General features: G+C 51.0%; 1 protein-coding gene across 1 annotated transcript in view; it reads left to right on the top strand.

The window, feature by feature from the left end:
• Nucleotides 1-168: 168 nt before the first annotated feature.
• Nucleotides 169-17472, top strand: part of TCP11L1 (t-complex 11 like 1) — a 27965-nt gene continuing 10661 nt past the window's right edge. The window contains exons 1-5 of the mRNA XM_008067160.2: nucleotides 169-270; nucleotides 2258-2444; nucleotides 13081-13213; nucleotides 15633-15753; nucleotides 16428-16648. Of these exons, the coding sequence (XP_008065351.1) occupies nucleotides 2282-2444; nucleotides 13081-13213; nucleotides 15633-15753; nucleotides 16428-16648 (638 nt within the window). The 5' untranslated portion in view covers nucleotides 169-270; nucleotides 2258-2281. The remainder of the gene's footprint in view (nucleotides 271-2257; nucleotides 2445-13080; nucleotides 13214-15632; nucleotides 15754-16427; nucleotides 16649-17472) is intronic.

Raw genomic sequence — 17472 nt, forward strand, 5'->3', positions numbered from 1 at the left:
GGGAGTCGGGGGCTCGCCTGTGGCCGCGGCCAGTGCGGGCTCGATCGCCACTGCCTCCGGCTCCTGGGCCCGGGACCCTCCGGCCTCGCCTCCCGAGCAGCTGGGACCGCGGCCCGCGCCACCACGCCCGGCTGCTCCTCGCGCTTTTCGGCAGAGTTCGGGTCTGGCTGTGCTGACCGGCCTCTGGGCTCCAGCGATCCTCCTGCGTCGGCCTCCCGAAGCGCTGGGTGACAGGCGCCAGCCACCGTCTGTTCCCGAGAGGCATGGCAGGTATTTTGAGTTGAGGCAGGGCCCCGGATCAAGGCGCTGCAGGCGCTGAGGAGGGCACAGACCCTGGCGAGGTCTGGGGTGCATCCCTGCAGGTTATGGGCCTTGAGCTGCAGCTTATTATTGTTTTTTGGGTCAGAGTCTCCCTCTGTCGCCCAGGCTGGAGTGCTGGGGCCCGCTCACGGCCACCCCAGCCTCGACCTGCTGGGCTCCAGCGATCCTTCTGCCTCAGTCTTCCAAGCAGCTGGAACTGCAGGTGCATGCCACCACACCTGGCTAATTTTTTGATTTATTGTAGAGATGAGGTGTCACCAAGTTGCCAGGGCTGATCTCAAACCTGTGGGCTCAGGCCATCCCCTCGCCTCAGCCTCCCAAAGTGCTGGGATGACAGGCTGAGCCATGGAGCCCGGCCCTGAGCTGAATCTTAAAAGGATGGGGCGAGTTCGCTAAGCTGAGCACTGAAGACCCGGAAACCTTGGCTTCCCTCCTGACTGCGCAGAATGAATTACTTCACCGGTTCGGCTCCTTCCCCGCATGGGGAATGGATGCAGTCAGAGGTGTTCTGTCCGTCCTTTCCCGTAGTATGCGGCTGCGTTATCCTTGCCTCTGGAAGCACCTCCTGGCCCTCATGGGGTTTGGGCGGAGGGCCTTGGGGTCTGCAGTGGGGCCGAAGGGGGCAGGTGCCTCCAAGTGCCTCTGTGTCTGCAGCGCAGGCCTGGCAGGGCTGATGCCGGCACCTCCGCTCTGGGCAGTGGACTCCCTGGATGTGCAGACCCTGCAGCAGGTGGCCCTCTTGCCGCCGGGCAGAAGAGTCTATTGATCCCTTGGTCACCTGCCAGGTGTGCCACAAAGTCTAATTTGTGTTCACAGAAACGCTCTCGTGTGATCGTCAAGCGCTGATGGCACAGTGTTAGTTATTTTCAGGACGTGCAGAGAGGTTGTGCTTTTTTCCTCCCTGGATTCAAAGCACCCTAGGAATCGAGAACCCGGGGCCGGGGAGTGGCAGAACTCCAGTCTCACTGCGAGGTGCCTCTGTGAACCAGCCCAGACCAGGGTGGCGAATGCTCTTCCTGGCCTGCTCAGCAGCTTATGACATGCAACCCCACCCACCCACGGCACATGGCTGGGGCTCGGTGGTTGGCAGCTTCCCGCTGCACACACTGTCCTTCCTGCCTTCCCTGGGACCTATCCATGTGACAGGGTCACGGACAACCCCAGCCCGCGGGTTCTGGGAAGCCTGATTAAAAACCTTGGTCCGGCGGTCCCTCTCACCCATGCCAGTTCTGGCATGTTTCCCTTTCTTTCCTCTCTTCTTTCTCAAGTTTTGTTGTAAAACTTTAAAAAGTAAAGAAAACTAAAAAACAAAATAAAAACCTTGGTCCAAGGAGTCCTCCTGTCCACCCTCGGGAGTGAAGACAAAGAACAGAAGACGCAGTGGCTCCCTCGATTAAACCAGAAGCCGGCGGTTCCGGGTGTGCCTCCTCATACCGCAGCCCCCACCTTTCTGGCACCGTGGAGGGCTACTTTGCACGGCTGGGGGTGGGGAGGCAGGCGCTGCTCCGAGGAGCCACAACCCCCGTCCCTCCACGCACGGTTCACAGTGGGTTTGCGCTCCTGTGGGGTTCTGACGCCCGTGGATCTGACAGGAGGTGGGGCTCAGGCGGGGCTCCGGAGGTTATACGAGCGATGGGGGCGGGGCGTCAGTCCACAGAGAAGAAGCTGCAGCTCGCCTCCTGCAGCTCGCCTCCTGCTGTCGGGGTGGGGGCCCCGACTCTCCTAGTTTAAGGCCCTGTGCACTTGTGACTCTTACTCAGGAATCTGAGGTTCCTGAGCTTGATGAATTTCAAGGTCTTCTTGCAAGGATCCGTTAATGCGCAGAGGGTTCGTACCACTGGGTAGGGTGCTCACAAACCCATTTGTTTTGCAGACGGGAAAACTGACCCCCAGAGAGAAGGCCGCAGCACTTTGGGTTCATTCTTTTCTTCCCCAGGACGGCAAATAAACTGCTTCGAAGATGTCTGAGAACCCCGACAAGTCCAAGCTGAATGAGGCAAGAAAAGCAAAGCCAAGCGATTCTGAGCCAGGCCTTGGAGATGCCCTGGAAGGTTCTGAGGAGGCTCTGCAGAGGAAAGTCAGGCCGGACGCCCCCAGCCCCCACCGAGGGCCGCGACCTCACTGTAAGCAGCGCTGTCTTGGGCGGCAGCCTTGGGCTGGACTCTCCTTACGCGGTAGCATGGCCAGGCATTCATTCGCCTTGAAGAACAGTTGCTGTGTCTCAGCTGGCAGTCTAAGTGGGGTCTTTTTCATCCTCCAGGCAGTTGTAACCTGCAGCCTTGTGACTTGTGGTTTTTTCCAATTGCATGAGAACTTAAAATTTTAGATTAATGTCCAGCATGCTGTTGTCTCTCTCCAGCCTCAGTGCCCTCCTGTTTCTCTGAAGCTCTGGGAAACACTTGGGCAGAGTGTAGACTGTGGCTTTCATGAATGGTGTTTGAGAATCTGAGGCAGATTCCATCTGGACTGCATGCGGGTTGAAAGAAAAGTGCTTGTGAGTTCAGTACACACTGACTCTGCTGCCCGGGGCTTCATTCCCAGGAGTGGAGGCGCGGGCCCTTCAGGCCCTGGCAGGGGCAGCCTGTGGTGGTGAGGGGTGCTGCCCATGACTCTCAGCCGGGTCCTCACCTCACCCTCACCACGGTCTTAAGTGAAGAATCCTTGGCCGGGCACAGTGCTCACGTCTGTAATCCCAGCACTTGGGGAGGCCGAGGCGAGAGGATTGCCTGAGCCCACGGTTTGAGACCAGCCCGGGCAACTTGGCAAGACCTCTTCTCTACAATAAATTTAAGAATTAGATGGGTGTGGCGGCGCGTGCCTGTAGTTCCAGCTACTTGGAAGATTGAGGCAGAAGGATCACCTGAGCACAGCAGGTTGAGGCTGTGGTGGCTGTGAGTGTGACACTGCACTCCACCCTGGGTGACAGAGTGAGACTCTGGCTGGAAAAAAAAAAGAATCCTTAAGGGTTTTGAAGTGAGTCCAAAAATTAGAACTTTAAGAGGGAGTGTCGTCTGGGTGCGGTAGTTCAGCCTGCAATCCCAGTACTTTGGGAGGCTGAGGCAAGAGGATTGCCTGAGCTCAGGAGTTTGAGACCAGCCCTGGCAACTTGGCGAGACCTCGTCTCTACAATAAATCAAAAATTAGCCGGGCGTGGAAGTGCACACCTGTAGTTTTGGCTCCTTGGAAAGCTGAGGCGGTAGGATTGCCGGAGCCCGGCAGGTCGAGGCTGTGGTGGCTGTGATCTTGTCACTGCACCTTAGCCTGAGACAGAGTGAGACTTCAACTAAAAAAAAAAAAAAGAGGGAGTGTCACAGTCTAGGAATGTCAGCATCAATGGTGTCTCTTTAAAGTGGAGGTGGTCAGTCGTCCTGCATATTGGAAAGAAGCACCAACATTTTGGGCTTTGAGGTTTCTGCTAGAGATCCAAGCCCTTCCCAGGAGTTTATTCATCAATGTGGTCTTCCTATAGCAAACATTAGCGGACTCCATTTTATTCTTTTTTTACTTTTTATTTTTTAACAGATTCCATTTTATCATGGTTTGTCGTCACCCGGATTTTGATAAACTGCAAGGCCAAGTTGTATCTGGGAGGCAGGCTGTTAACAGCACGGTCCACCACACATGTGTCAGCCTTGTCTCCGGTGTGTGTAGTTGGAGAGACTGCTTCCCGTCTTTAAATTACTAAAGAAAATACACCTGTCTCTTAGGGTGGTTGGAAAGAGCAAATGAATCTTTCTAGCTTGGGCAGCATAGTGAGACCTCCTCTCTACCAAGAAGAAATAAAGTTAGCCAGGTGTGGTGGCACTGCCTGTAGTCCCAGCTACTTGTGAGGCTGATGCAGGAGGATCTCTTGAGCCCAGGAGTTGGAGGCTACAGTAAGCTGGGACAGTGCCACTGCACTCCAGTCTGGGTGACAGACTAAGACCCTGACTCCAAAAAAAAAAAATTCCTGTAAAACACTTGGAATGGTACTTGGCACACAATACATGCTCAATTATGTTAATTTTGTAGCTGGCTGTGGGGGTGCATGCCTGTAGTCCCAGCTGCTCAGGAGGTTGAGGTGAGATGATCGCCCGAGCCCAGCAGGTCAAGGCTGCGGTGGCTGTGAGTGTGCCACTGCACTCCAATCTGGGCAACTGAGTAAGACTCTGACTCAAAAAAAAAAAAAGAATTTACAAAACATGAAATCAACTATTGTGAACATTTCTGTAAGTACATTTTCCGTAAATACATGTTCTGTAAATGTGTAGCTGCTGAGTTTAAAGTAACTCTAAGATCACATCTAGAGTTCTACAAATTCTAGAAATGTAGAGAGGGAAAAGACAGCATTTATTCTTGCAAATTATAACACAGAGTAATATTTTAGGGGTGGAATTACTGTTGGTACCAGGTACAGAATATTGAGAAAGGAAAAATGACTGACTTGTAAGGGCTGTAATCGAGGTGGTAATTTAATTCTGAAAGATGATCTGTTCTTATACGTAGAGGTCCTTAGAGCAAGGATCAATCAACTGTAACTTAATGGTGTTTCCTCTAAGACGCTCAACCTCATATACTTTGATCCTCTGCCTATAAAGCACTTTCTGTTCCAGTGTTTAGTCACCTGGTTGACCAGTGAAGGATACCATATTCAGATGACACACTGCAACTGTTATTCCAGCTACCATGTCCCACTTAGTGTCCTGGTTTATTAAATCAGGTCCTGCCGGGTGAAGTGGCTCACCCCTCTAATCCCTGCACGTTGGGAGGCCCACGCAGAAGAATCACTTGAGTTAAGATCAGCGTGGTCATAGTGAGAACCTATCTCTACCAAAAAAAAAATCAGGCTGAGGTGAGTGGATTGCCTGAGCCTGCGGGTTTGAGACCCTCCTGGGCAGGCGAGACCTCATCTCTACAATAAATCAAAAAATCAGCCAGGCATGGTAGCACATGCCTATAATTCTGGCTACTTGGAAGGCTGAGGCGGAAGGATCGCTGGAGCCTAGCAGGTCGAGGCTGCGGTGGCCAGGAGCGGCCACCTCACTCCAGTCTGGGCGACAGAGTGAGACTCCAACTCAAAAAAAAGAAAAAAATCAGGCTGGGCTCAGTGGCTCAGTCTGTCATCCAGTGCTTTGGGAGGCTGAAGTGAGTGTTTTGCTTGAGCCTTCAGGTTCCAGGCCAGCTCAGGCAACTTGGTGAGACCTCATCCCTACAATAAATAAAAAATTAGCTGGGTGTGGTAGCACGTGCCTGTAGTTCCAGCTGCTTGGAAGACTGAGGCGGAAGGATCGCTGGAGCCCATCAGGTCTACACTGGAGTGGCTGTGAGTGTGCCACTGCACTTCAGCCTGGGTGACGGAGTGAGACTCCACCCCCCCCCCCAAAAAAAAAAAAAACCAAAAAATGAGTTGGGCACAGTGGCACATACCTGTAGTCCCAGCTACTCGGAAGGTTGAGGTGGAAAGCCAGCCTGAGCCCAGGAATTAAGGCTATGGTAAACCGTGATCATGCCACTGCACTCCAGCCTGGGCAACAGAGTGAGATCCCAACTAAAAAAATAAATAAGTCAGGTCGTTGTGAGTCCAGTTAGTGGACCCTCTCATCCTTGCAGCTCTAAAGCTCATGCCTGGGCTTTGGACAATGGTGTCTTCATATTCAACTGACTATGTGGTAACTGATCATATACAGCATGAGGGTCCTGCAGCGAGCCAGGCTCGTGGCATCTCTGTCCTCAGGGCTCTTGCCGTCTAGCGAGGAAGACAGACTGGCCGGAGTTCCCGTGTAGGGCAGTGTGTCTCTCACCTGACTTGGTGACCGGCATGTCTGCCCCCCTCCACGTTGGTCCACTTGTGTGTCTAGAGTCACTCTGGATGTGAAACTTCTCAGGTCCCAGGATACCTCAGGAAGGAAAGGCAGACAGAGTAGCCTCTCAAGCAGAACATCCTTCCTTTGGGATCTGTCTGGCAGCCCCTGCAAGGGTGCGTTCAGCATCGCGTGGCTTGTCTTTCTCCATTAGGTGTTTGTGCCCAGACACTGTGTCTGGGCACAGTGTTAGCGTTAGCTTTGTGTTGCAGGGTTAGATGAACTCAAGGTGAGATATGTGCACCCTTACCTTTTTTTTTTGGAGTTGGAGTCTCACTCTGTTGCCCAGACTAGAATGCAGTGCCAGGCTCCCGGCCACCGCAGCCTCGACCTGCTGGGCTCTGGCGATCCTTCCGCCTCGGCCTTCCAAGTAGCCGGAACTACAGGTGCGCGCTACCATGCCTGGCTAATTTTTGATTTATTGTAGAGACGAGGTCTTGCCAATTTGCCCGGGCGGGTCTCGAACCCACGGGCTCAGGCAATCCTCTCACCTCCCAAAGTGCTGGGATTACTGGCTGAGCCACCGAGCCCGGCCTACCTTTTTTTAAGAGATGGGATCTCTGTGTTGCCCAGGCTGGCCTTGACCTCCTGGGCTAGGCAGTCTTTCTGCCTCGGCCTCGGCTGGGACTCCAGGCAGATGCCACTATGCCCGGCTTGATCGTATCTCTTTGATGGCTTTATTACAGCTCCATTCTCTTCATGGGTTGAGCTGAAGCTGAGTTGTCCACCAAGGTGCGTGTTTATGTGTTTTCATTTAGGAAATTGGCAAATCTGAGGACTCTCAAAAGACCAAGAGCCACAGCCCAATAATTTGTGTGAGCAAGTAATTTCCTCGTGTGTAGACCTGCAATATAGCCTGGTTGTGTCTTGGGACTCTGGCTGTTGCCTTTCTTAATCAGATGCCCTCCGCTAATCAGTCTGGTTCAACGAGTCCCCACCTTGGACAGCTCCTGGACATGGTCTTCCAGGATGTCTGCCGTTCTCAGTACTTGGGCCAAGCCGCTTTGTCCCGAGGATGCCCCGAACACTGAGGGCACACTGACCTCAGGCTGGAGGATTCCTACTTTTCATAAAGCACCCTTAAAGTCTCCTCGTTTTGCCTGTGGAGAAAAATGGCCGTGGAAAATAAGTGACTCATTCAAGGTCATGCTCAGCTGTGTTTAGAGGAAGTCGAATCCCTTCCTGTTGTGCTTTGTCTACTGCATTTCAAGACTCGGCAGCAAAGGAAAGTGCCTGCTGTTGCCCAGATGCCTAAAATTGTGGAAAAACAGCAACTTACCCAGAGAATTTGATGTGTTGCTACTGTTTTCATAAATTTAAGATGAGTCTTTGATCACTTTTATTTTTAAATTTTTTTAAATTTAAAAATGTTTTTTGAGTTGGAGTCTCGCTTTGTCACCCAGGCTGGAGTGCAAGGGCATGTTCATGGCCATCACAGCCTCTGTCCACTGGGCTCAGACAATCCTTCCACCTCAGTCTTCCAAGCTGGAACCACAGGTGTATGCAACCATGCCCAGCTAATGTTTTGATGTGTTGTAGAGACCAGGTCTTGCCTAGTTGCCCAGACTGGTCTCAAACCCCTGGACTCAGGCGATCCTTTCGCCTCTACCTCCCAAAATGCTGGGATGACAGGCTTGAGTCACTGCGCCGGCTTTGATTATTTTTATAAGCTGAGGTTAAAAAAAAAACAACCAAAAAACCTAGAAGCCCTAATGACAGTCTCTGAATCTCTTTTTAAGAGATTAAGAACAAGGCTGGGTGTGGTGGTTCATGCCTCTAATCCCAGCACTTTGGGAGGCTGAGGTGGGAGGATTGCTTGAGCTGGGGACTTTGAGACCAACTTGGGCAACACAACAAGACCTCATCTACACACACACCCACACACACACACACACACTGGGGACTTTGAGACCAACTTGGGCAACACAACAAGACCTCATCTACACACACACACACACACACACACACACACACACACACACACACACACAAAAGCCGGGTGTGGTGCCACACACCTGTGGTCCCAGGTATTCCAAGTCCAGGAAGTGGAGACTGCAGTGAGCCTGATCTTGCCACTGCCCTCTAGCCTGGGCATTGAGTGCATATTTCATTCTGGGCAACAGTGAGACACCGACTCCAAAGATGAAAAGAACTTGGTGGAATTCAGTGATTCCTGGTGCTAGATTTTGACATGCCCACCATGAAACTCCATACGAATGTGAAAGAGTTAATATCACAAATGGCAAATCTTCACGAAAGGCCTTGGAGTTAGTTGTAAAGCCAACTTTACGGAGGTGTAATTTGTATATGGTAAAATGCACCCTTTTTTTTTTTTTTTTTTGAGTTGGAGTCTCACTCTGTCGCCCAGACTGGAGTGCAGCGGCCGCTCCCGGCCACCGCAGCCTCGACCTGCTGGGCTCCAGCGATCCTTCCGAGTAGTCGGAATTACAGGCATGCGCTACCACGCCCGGCTGATTTTTTTATTTACTGTAGAGATGGGGTCTCACTGCCCAGGCGGGTCTCGAACCCGCGGGCTCAGACAATCCACTCACTCAGCCTCCCAAAGGTGCAGGATGACAGGCTGAGCCACCGAGCCTGGCTCCTTTTTTTTAAAGTTGGAGTCTCACTCTGTTGTCCAGGCTGGAGGGCAATGGCACACTCACGGCCACCGCAGCCTCAACCAGCTGTGCTCAGGCGATCCTTCCACCTCAGCCTTCCCAAGTAGCTGGAACTACAGGCATGTGCCACCATGCCCGGCTAATTTTATTTATTTATTTATTGTAGAGATGAGGTCTTGCTGCCCAGGCGGGTCTCGAACCCGCGGGCTCAGACAATCCACTCACTCAGCCTCCCAAAGGTGCAGGATGACAGGCTGAGCCACCGAGCCTGGCTCCTTTTTTTTAAAGTTGGAGTCTCACTCTGTTGTCCAGGCTGGAGGGCAATGGCACACTCACGGCCACCGCAGCCTCAACCAGCTGTGCTCAGGCGATCCTTCCACCTCAGCCTTCCCAAGTAGCTGGAACTACAGGCATGTGCCACCATGCCCGGCTAATTTTATTTATTTATTTATTGTAGAGATGAGGTCTTGCTGCCCAGGCGGGTCTCGAACCCGCGGGCTCAGACAATCCACTCACTCAGCCTCCCAAAGGTGCAGGATGACAGGCTGAGCCACCGAGCCTGGCTCCTTTTTTTTAAAGTTGGAGTCTCACTCTGTTGTCCAGGCTGGAGGGCAATGGCACACTCACGGCCACCGCAGCCTCAACCAGCTGTGCTCAGGCGATCCTTCCACCTCAGCCTTCCCAAGTAGCTGGAACTACAGGCATGTGCCACCATGCCCGGCTAATTTTATTTATTTATTTATTGTAGAGATGAGGTCTTGCTGCCCAGGCGGGTCTCGAACCCGCGGGCTCAGACAATCCACTCACTCAGCCTCCCAAAGGTGCAGGATGACAGGCTGAGCCACCGAGCCTGGCTCCTTTTTTTTAAAGTTGGAGTCTCACTCTGTTGTCCAGGCTGGAGGGCAATGGCACACTCACGGCCACCGCAGCCTCAACCAGCTGTGCTCAGGCGATCCTTCCACCTCAGCCTTCCCAAGTAGCTGGAACTACAGGCATGTGCCACCATGCCCGGCTAATTTTATTTATTTATTTATTGTAGAGATGAGGTCTTGCTGCCCAGGCGGGTCTCGAACCCGCGGGCTCAGACAATCCACTCACTCAGCCTCCCAAAGGTGCAGGATGACAGGCTGAGCCACCGAGCCCGGCTAAAATGCACCCTTTTAAGCATGCGGTTTGATTACTTCTTTTTTTGGAGTCAGAGTCTCACTCTGTTGCCCAGGCTGGAGTGCAGGGGCACACTTACGGCCACTGCAGCCTCGACCAGGTAGGCTCAGGGGATCTTTCTACTTCAGCTTTCCAAGTGGTTGGAACCACAGACATGCACCACCATGCCCAGCTAATTTTTTGATTTATTGTAAAGGCGAAGTCTTGTCAAGTTGCCCAGGCTGGTCTCCAACCCCTGGGCTCAGGCAATCCTCTCGCCTTCGCCTCCCAAAGTGCTGATGACAGGTGTGAGCCGCTGTACCTGGCTGATTGCTTTCAACACATATGTTTACAGCTGTGGAACTGCCACCAGTCATGAGCTACTAGGACATGCCCATCACCTCCAGAATTTTCCTGTGCCCTCTGGCAGTTAGCCCTCCCCATCCCTGTCCCTGGCAGCCACTGTTGCCTTCCGCCACTGGTCTCTTGTCCATCATATAATTTCTTCCACGTGAAGCCATGTGTGCGTGGTCTTTTGCGTCTGACTTGTTTTCTTTGGCAAGTGCTTCTGAGAGTCACCCCTGGTCCTGCATGTGTCAGTGACCTGTTCCTTTTTCATTGCGGAGTGTGTTCTGTTGTGTGGTTTTACCCCAGTTTGTTTATTCCACCATTGGTGGACCTTGGGAGGAGCTCCAGGTTTCCCCTGTTATGAATGAACGGCAGGTGTGAGTGTCCTGGATGCGCATCTTCCCTGGCCCTATGTTTTCAGCTTTCCTGGGTGAAGCTTTGGGAGTGAGGTTGTTGTGTTGCGTGTTCAGTGTGTATTTCACCCTTTGCGGGAGTTTGCATTTCCCGACCAGTGGACAATGCCAAGTGGCTCTTCATGCGTCCCTGGCCACTTGTATGCCTTCTTTGGAGATGTGTCCATTTGACTCTTCTGCTCATTTCTTCTTGGATTTTTGTCTTCCGTTATTGAGTTATAAGGGTTTTTTCTACATATTCTGGACACAAGTCCTTTATCAGATATGTATTTTGCAAGCTTTTTCTCCTATTCTGTGGAATAAGAAAAGGCTTTCTCGTTTTCTGTTTCTTTTGTGTGTGTGTCAGGGTCTCACCCTGTCACCCAGCCGGAATGCTGCGGCATGGTCATGGCATGTTGTAGCACTGCCTGCTTGGTTCAGGTGGTCCTTCCACCTCAGTCCCCTGCGGAGCTGGGACTACAGGCATGTGCCACCATGCCTGGCCGACTTTTTTGTTTTTGCTTTTGAGGAGACGGAGTCTTGCTGTGTTTTCCAGGCTGGCACCAAACCTCTGGACTCAAGCAGTCCTCCCGCCTTGGCCTCCCAAAGTGCCGGAATGACAGGCATGAGCCCCCAGGCCCAGCCTATAGTAAGCCTTGAAATCCGTTGGTGTAAGTGCTCTAACGTCATTTTTCTTTTTCAAAGTTGTTTTACCTTTTTTAGATCTTCTGCATTTCCATATAAATTTTAGACTCTGTTTGTCAATTCCAACCAAAAAAGCCTGCTGGGATTGTGTTTAATCTCTAGATTGATTTGGGTGGAAACTGACATTTTAATAATATTGAGAATTGAAGAGATACAACCGGGCTTTGACTTTGGTTATTTATTATATTTTACCAGTATCCATGAAGCCATTTTTATTTAGTTATTTGTTTACTCTGTTTTCTTATTAATGTTCTTTGGGAAATGCCCTGAAGAATTTGTGAGGTGGAATTTTGGGTCTTTCTAACTTTCCCTTATGTGAGCAAATGCCAGACAGGCTATGACCAACTCTTCGGTTTGGGTTCTTTTTTTGTTTTGTTTTTTGGCGAGCAAAAGGAAGAAGGGGGAAAGTAACTTTTTAGTGGCCTCAGAAGATTGAGATAACTGTTAGACCCTGTGATGTCACCACGCACGGTGGCACCACTTGCATCATTCTGAACCCGGGCCTCACTGCCATCATGTCGATTAATTTATTCACCTCCTGGTCTGGTGCTTCTCAAGCTCTGCCTCCTGGACCGTCAGCATTAACTGGATACTCATTAGAAATGCAGGTTCTCCACCCCACCCCAGGCCCGCTAGGCCACACATCCTGGGAGGGCCCAGCAGTCTGTCTCCAGGTCCTTCGTCTGACTCGGGTAGGTGCTGGCGTTTGGGAACCTCCATCACAGATTTTCCAAGAGAGAGAGAACTGCCCTCTGTTTTCAGAACAACTGGGGAGACTCACGTGAGCGCCTTCTCCAGTCTCCAGCTGTATCAAAGGAAAGATCCAGTGGTGAGACCATCACCCCAATTGACACGAGGGTACGGTCTGCAGGACATGGGAGCAGGGCTGTGGGAAAGAGAAGGCCCAGGTGGCTCCTCTTCGGGGTCTCTGGTTCAGTGGGCCAGCATTCTGCATGGTCTTGTGCCACACACCTGCGCATCTGTCCGTGGGTCGGCTTTGAGGTCTTGTTTAAACGCACCATCAGCCGGAAGGACTGCTCGCTGTTGGGGTTCACTCATGGTGGTGTTAGTGGTCGTGGAAAAGGAAGCTACTGGCGGGAAGAGAGGAGAAGAGCCTAACCCTGATATCTCAGAAAATGAATCCTGGGTTTATGGGAAAGATGAGAATCTGAAGAAATCATTTTCCCTTGACCCGTCTTATAAAAACCAGATGTTTTGAGCATTATAAGTGAGAGCCAGTAGGACGTGGTGGCTCACGCCTGTCATCCCAGCACTTTGGGAGGCCAAGGCAAGAGGGTTGCCTGAGCCCAGGGGTTTGCAAGACCAGCTTGGGCAACACAGTGAGACCTCATCTCTACAATAAATCAAGAAAAATTAGCCAGGTATGGTGGTGCATGCTCATAGTTTCAGCAGCTTGGAAGGCTGAGGCAGAAGGATTGCCTGAGCCCAGCAGGTTGAGGCTGCGGTGGCCATGAGCATGTCACTGCACTCCAGCCTGGGCAACAGAGTGAGACTCTGACTCAAAATAAAAAAGTGAGATCTGTTTTTAGCGTTCTAGGTTAAAAGAAGAAAGTGAGTGTGAAAAGGTGAAACAGGTAAAATTCCATTGCTTGGGAAAACGCGGGACATTAGGTGCCAGAGCGCTGCCTTCTCGTGTTAGTGGAAAGCCCAGTCCAGAGAAGCAAATCTCTTACACACCGGGTTTTGTTGCAGCCAGTCCTGCTCGGTTTGTGACAGTGGAAGAGCTCCTGGAGACGGCCAGGGGGGTCACCAACATGGCCCTCGCTCATGAGATTGTAGTAAACGGAGACTTCCGGATTCAGCCAGCCGAGCTGCCGGAGGACAGGTAAGGTGGTTGCTAAGCATCCTCTCTGGTGGGCCGCTGCTACCGCCCGGTCGCGAACGTGCCTTCAGGTGATGCCATGTGTCCGAGTGTACGTGTCCTTTTCCACATTCTTGCTAAAAGTCATCCCACCATTAGGAGTTGCCAGAGCGTGCAGGTGGACCTCAGGAACATGGAGACTTCACGGTGCAAGCAGGGGCCTGGGACTCTCCCGGGACGGTCTCCTGTCAGTGTCCCCTCCACGGGACGCGGCGGCCTCGATCTGCGTGTTTGCTGCCCGGCCTCAGTCACTCTCTTCCAGGTTGTGTTCTGGTTGCTGGCTCACGGCACTTGTGATCCGGCCGAGGTCACCAGACTGTAAACTGCCACCACAGCTAGGACTGCGGGTTCCTCTCTGTGTCCCGGTGCCTGGCACGTGCTTTCATGCATGCATGTAAAACTGCTGATTGCAAGGTGCACCTTTTAGAAGAGACATTGACCATTACATTGTAAAAATGCTGCTGATTTCACACAAGATCCAAGTTTCAGAGAGATTGAAATGTAGGGGAAAGAAGTTTGCTTTGGAATCAAGGAAGCCCAGGTGCAGGTATGCAGGTGTGCAGCCTGGACGGGCGTGGTGCCCTGGCAGGTCCTCGAGTTGTGGGAGGGATGCTGTTGCTCCAGGCATACCGGCGCACACCCACGTGACAGGTGGGAGGGCAAGCCGGTGTGCTGTCCCTTTGTTAGGGAGGGGCATCTTTCCCTGGAGTCACCGGGCAGACATGCCCTGGCATTTTGTTGGATTCGACCACTGGCCACGCCAGCTGTACGTGAACCTGGAGGGCGTGAATCCTGCAGAGAGAGGGACCTGCCGTGCTCGGCCACGATTTGCTTCGGCAGGCAGCGTGGGTTGCTGCCCGTAATGCTGGGCTTCTGACGGGGAGGAGAAGCAAGCACAGGGTTGGCAGCCACAGTGTCTCCGGTAGGCAGCTTCGAACGTGACTTGACAGATATTTCTTCTTCCTTTTTTTTGAGTGAGGGTCTTGCTCTGTTGTCCAGGCTAGATGCAGTGGCATGATCATGGCGCACCGCAGCCTTGACCTCCTGGGCTCAGCTGACCCTTCTGCCTCAGCCTCCTGTGTAGATGGGACTAAATCACATACTACCACACCTGGCTCATTTAAAAAATTTGTACATCTGGGCTTGGTGGCTCAGCCTGTAATCCCGTGCCTTGGGAGGCTGAGGTGAGTGGATTGCCTGAGCCCGTGGGTTCGAGACCTGACTGGGAAACTTGGCGAGACCTCATCTCTACAATAAATCAAAAAATCAGCTGGGCGTGGTAGCGCGTGCCTGCAGTTCCAGCTACTCGGAAGGCGGAGGAGGAAGGAGCGCCGGAGCCCAGTAGGTTGAGGCTGCGGTAGCCGGGAGCGGTCACTGCACTCCAGTCTGGGCGACTGAGGGAGACTCCAACTCAACAACAGCAACAACAAAAAATTTTTTTGTAGAGATGAAGTCTCGCTGTGTTGCCCAGGCTGGTCTCGATCTCCTGGCCTCAAGTGATCCTCCCGCCTTGGCCTCTCAAGGCTCTAGGTTTACAGATACGAGCCATTGAGCCCAGACAGCTGTTCTTTTCTTTTTTTTTTTTTTGAGTCTCACTCTGTTGCCCAGGTTGGAGTACAGTGGCACGCTCATGGCCACCCCAACCTTGACCGGCTGGGCTCAGGCGATCCTCCCGCCTCAGCCTTCCAGGTTGCTGGAACCGCAGGCATATGCCACCATGCCCAGCTAATGTCTGGATTCATTGTAGAGATGAGGTCTGGCCAAGTTGCCCGGGCTGGTCTCGAGCCCCTGGGCTCAGGCAGCCCTTTGGCCTCCATCTCCCAAGGTGCTGGGACTACTGGCCTGAGCCACTGTGCCTGGCAAATAACGAATAACTATTTGTTTTGCCCTCATGACATAACGCTAATTTTTTTATGACACTGATTTTAATGAAACGTTGTATATAAGTTGTTACAGTTTGGTGCCTAGTTAGGCAGTTGTCCCACACGTCAGATGGGGATAGGATATTTTTAGGAAATAAAGTTCTTCATCCTGTTTCATGCCGAATTGCTATCTTAAACGACTATATTACAAATGTCTTAGGAAACTTGCTAGTGTCAGGAAACTAAACATTAACAGGTCTGAACTTTTCAGTATTCTTTTTGAGTATATGCTATTAATTGGACTGAATGTTAGCTTAGTTGACAGTTATTCTTCCCAATGAGATACTTATTGAAAAAAAATCAATTAAAAAACACAGTCATTGATTTAAGTACGTCTGGAAAATCTTTCCTTGATCCAAATTATTTTTAAGATTCCTGACCCTAAATCCTTAGAATTTGTGTTTTCGGAAGTGATTTGACCCTCAGATGTTTTGTGTTTGCCTTTTTTTCATTGCCTCCAGCTTGGAGAAGAGAGTGAAGGAGATTGTCCACCAAGCCTTCTGGGACTGCTTGAGCGTCCAGCTGAGTGAAGACCCCCCGACATACGACCATGCTATCAAACTCGTGGGAGAGATCAAGGAGGTGAGACGGAGCGGGCGCCATGTGCTTTTCTGGTGTGTGAGGAGTGTGTATCCACCTCCTCGTGTCACTAACCTGAAGGCGTGAAGAAAAGCAAGGATCGAGAAGTTAAGGTACTTGCCGAAACGTGGATCCAGAGTGTTTTTGGCTTAATGCCCTTTCAAAACAACGACGACAACAACAAACTTTCAAGCAGGCCACAATAACTTGAAAGCAGTGAAGACAACAATGGTTAATTGGTAAAATCTAGGTTATTTAGAAATGCTGATAGGTATTGGCATGTGACATTTATAATGGCCAGAAAACGATCCAGCCTTTGGGATGGAGACAGCTGTAGGTGGACGGATGTTTGGCATTGCCTTAGCAACCATGTCCAAGAAGAAACGGACCTGGAAATGGGCCCTGCGGTTGGCTCTTCAGGCCACGTTAACAAATGTGGTTTCCTTTTCTCACAGTTTTTCTTATATCTGTTTGATTGCTACCTGGAGCTTGAATGAAAGCTAGAATGGCTGTTCCGTGTTATTTGTGAACATGTCTTTCTGCAGATTTGTTGACTAAGAGGTTAGATCATTCCCACATGACAGTGGCAGTTGATAAACCCTCGTTTGGATAATTATAAATTCTAGAAATGCTGTCTGGCTGACACTTTGATTAGATTTGGCTATGTTCTCTTGCAGACACTCTTGTCTTTCTTGCTGCCTGGCCACACCAGACTGAGAGACCAGATCACAGAAGTCTTGGATCTGGAGCTGGTGAAGCAGGAAGCCGAGAACGGGGCCCTGGACATTTCCAAGCTGGCAGAGTTCACCATCGGCATGATGGGAACGCTATGTGCCCCTGCCCGCGACGAGGCGGTCAAGAAGCTGAAGGGCATCAAGGAAATAGTGCCCCTCTTCAGGTAGGCAGTGCGGGCATCACGCCAATCCGGTGCGCCCGATTCAGAGTTGCTTTGGATTTAAACTGTCTGAGTCTGGGTACTCATGTGTTCAAGCTTGTTTTGGGAGCAAACATTGTGTAAAATGCAGAAAAGGAAGAAGGAGGAAATGCACCTGTAATCTTACCACTCAGAGGCACAAATCACTGTTATCATTTTGATATATATATATATTTTTTTCACAATTGAAAGGATATGATTTTCATATGTATTAAAACACATTCCTCAGATTAGTAAGAAGAGCACACATTACCCGAAAGTTCCATGGACAAAATATATGACGAAGCATTTGACAGAATGGGGAAAAGATGATGAAGTAATGCGATTCATAAAAATTAAATCAATATAACAAATCAGGCCAGGCGTGGTACCTCATGTCTGTCATCTCAGCACTGTGGGAGGCTGAGGCAGAAGGATCTCTTGAGCCCAGGAGCTCGAGACCAGCTTGAGCAATGTAGGAAGACTTCATCTCTCCATTGTGGAATAGTGACTTGATTTCCCCTTGGTAGTCAGGGTCAATGTGCCCAGCCAGCACAGTGACTCCTTCTTTGCCTGTTAATTCAGAAGCAAGAGATGCCCAGAGTTGTTTGGTGGCAGTCTGAAAGTCCTGTTTGTTGAGATTATTGTTGTGTCTCCTGGTGGAGGCTTTTCCTCCTTTGGAACCACTCCCTGTAGGCAAACAGAATGCCAGGTTGCCAAAAGAGGAAGCAAACATTTTGCTTGTGGGTTCCTCACTGGGTATAGTAGTGAGCAATTTATATATATATATATATATATATTTTTTTTTT

This window comes from Carlito syrichta, unplaced genomic scaffold (genome assembly GCF_000164805.1).
Source record: "Carlito syrichta isolate Samal-C Ts95f unplaced genomic scaffold, Tarsius_syrichta-2.0.1 Scaffold106302, whole genome shotgun sequence".
NCBI lineage: Eukaryota > Metazoa > Chordata > Mammalia > Primates > Tarsiidae > Carlito > Carlito syrichta.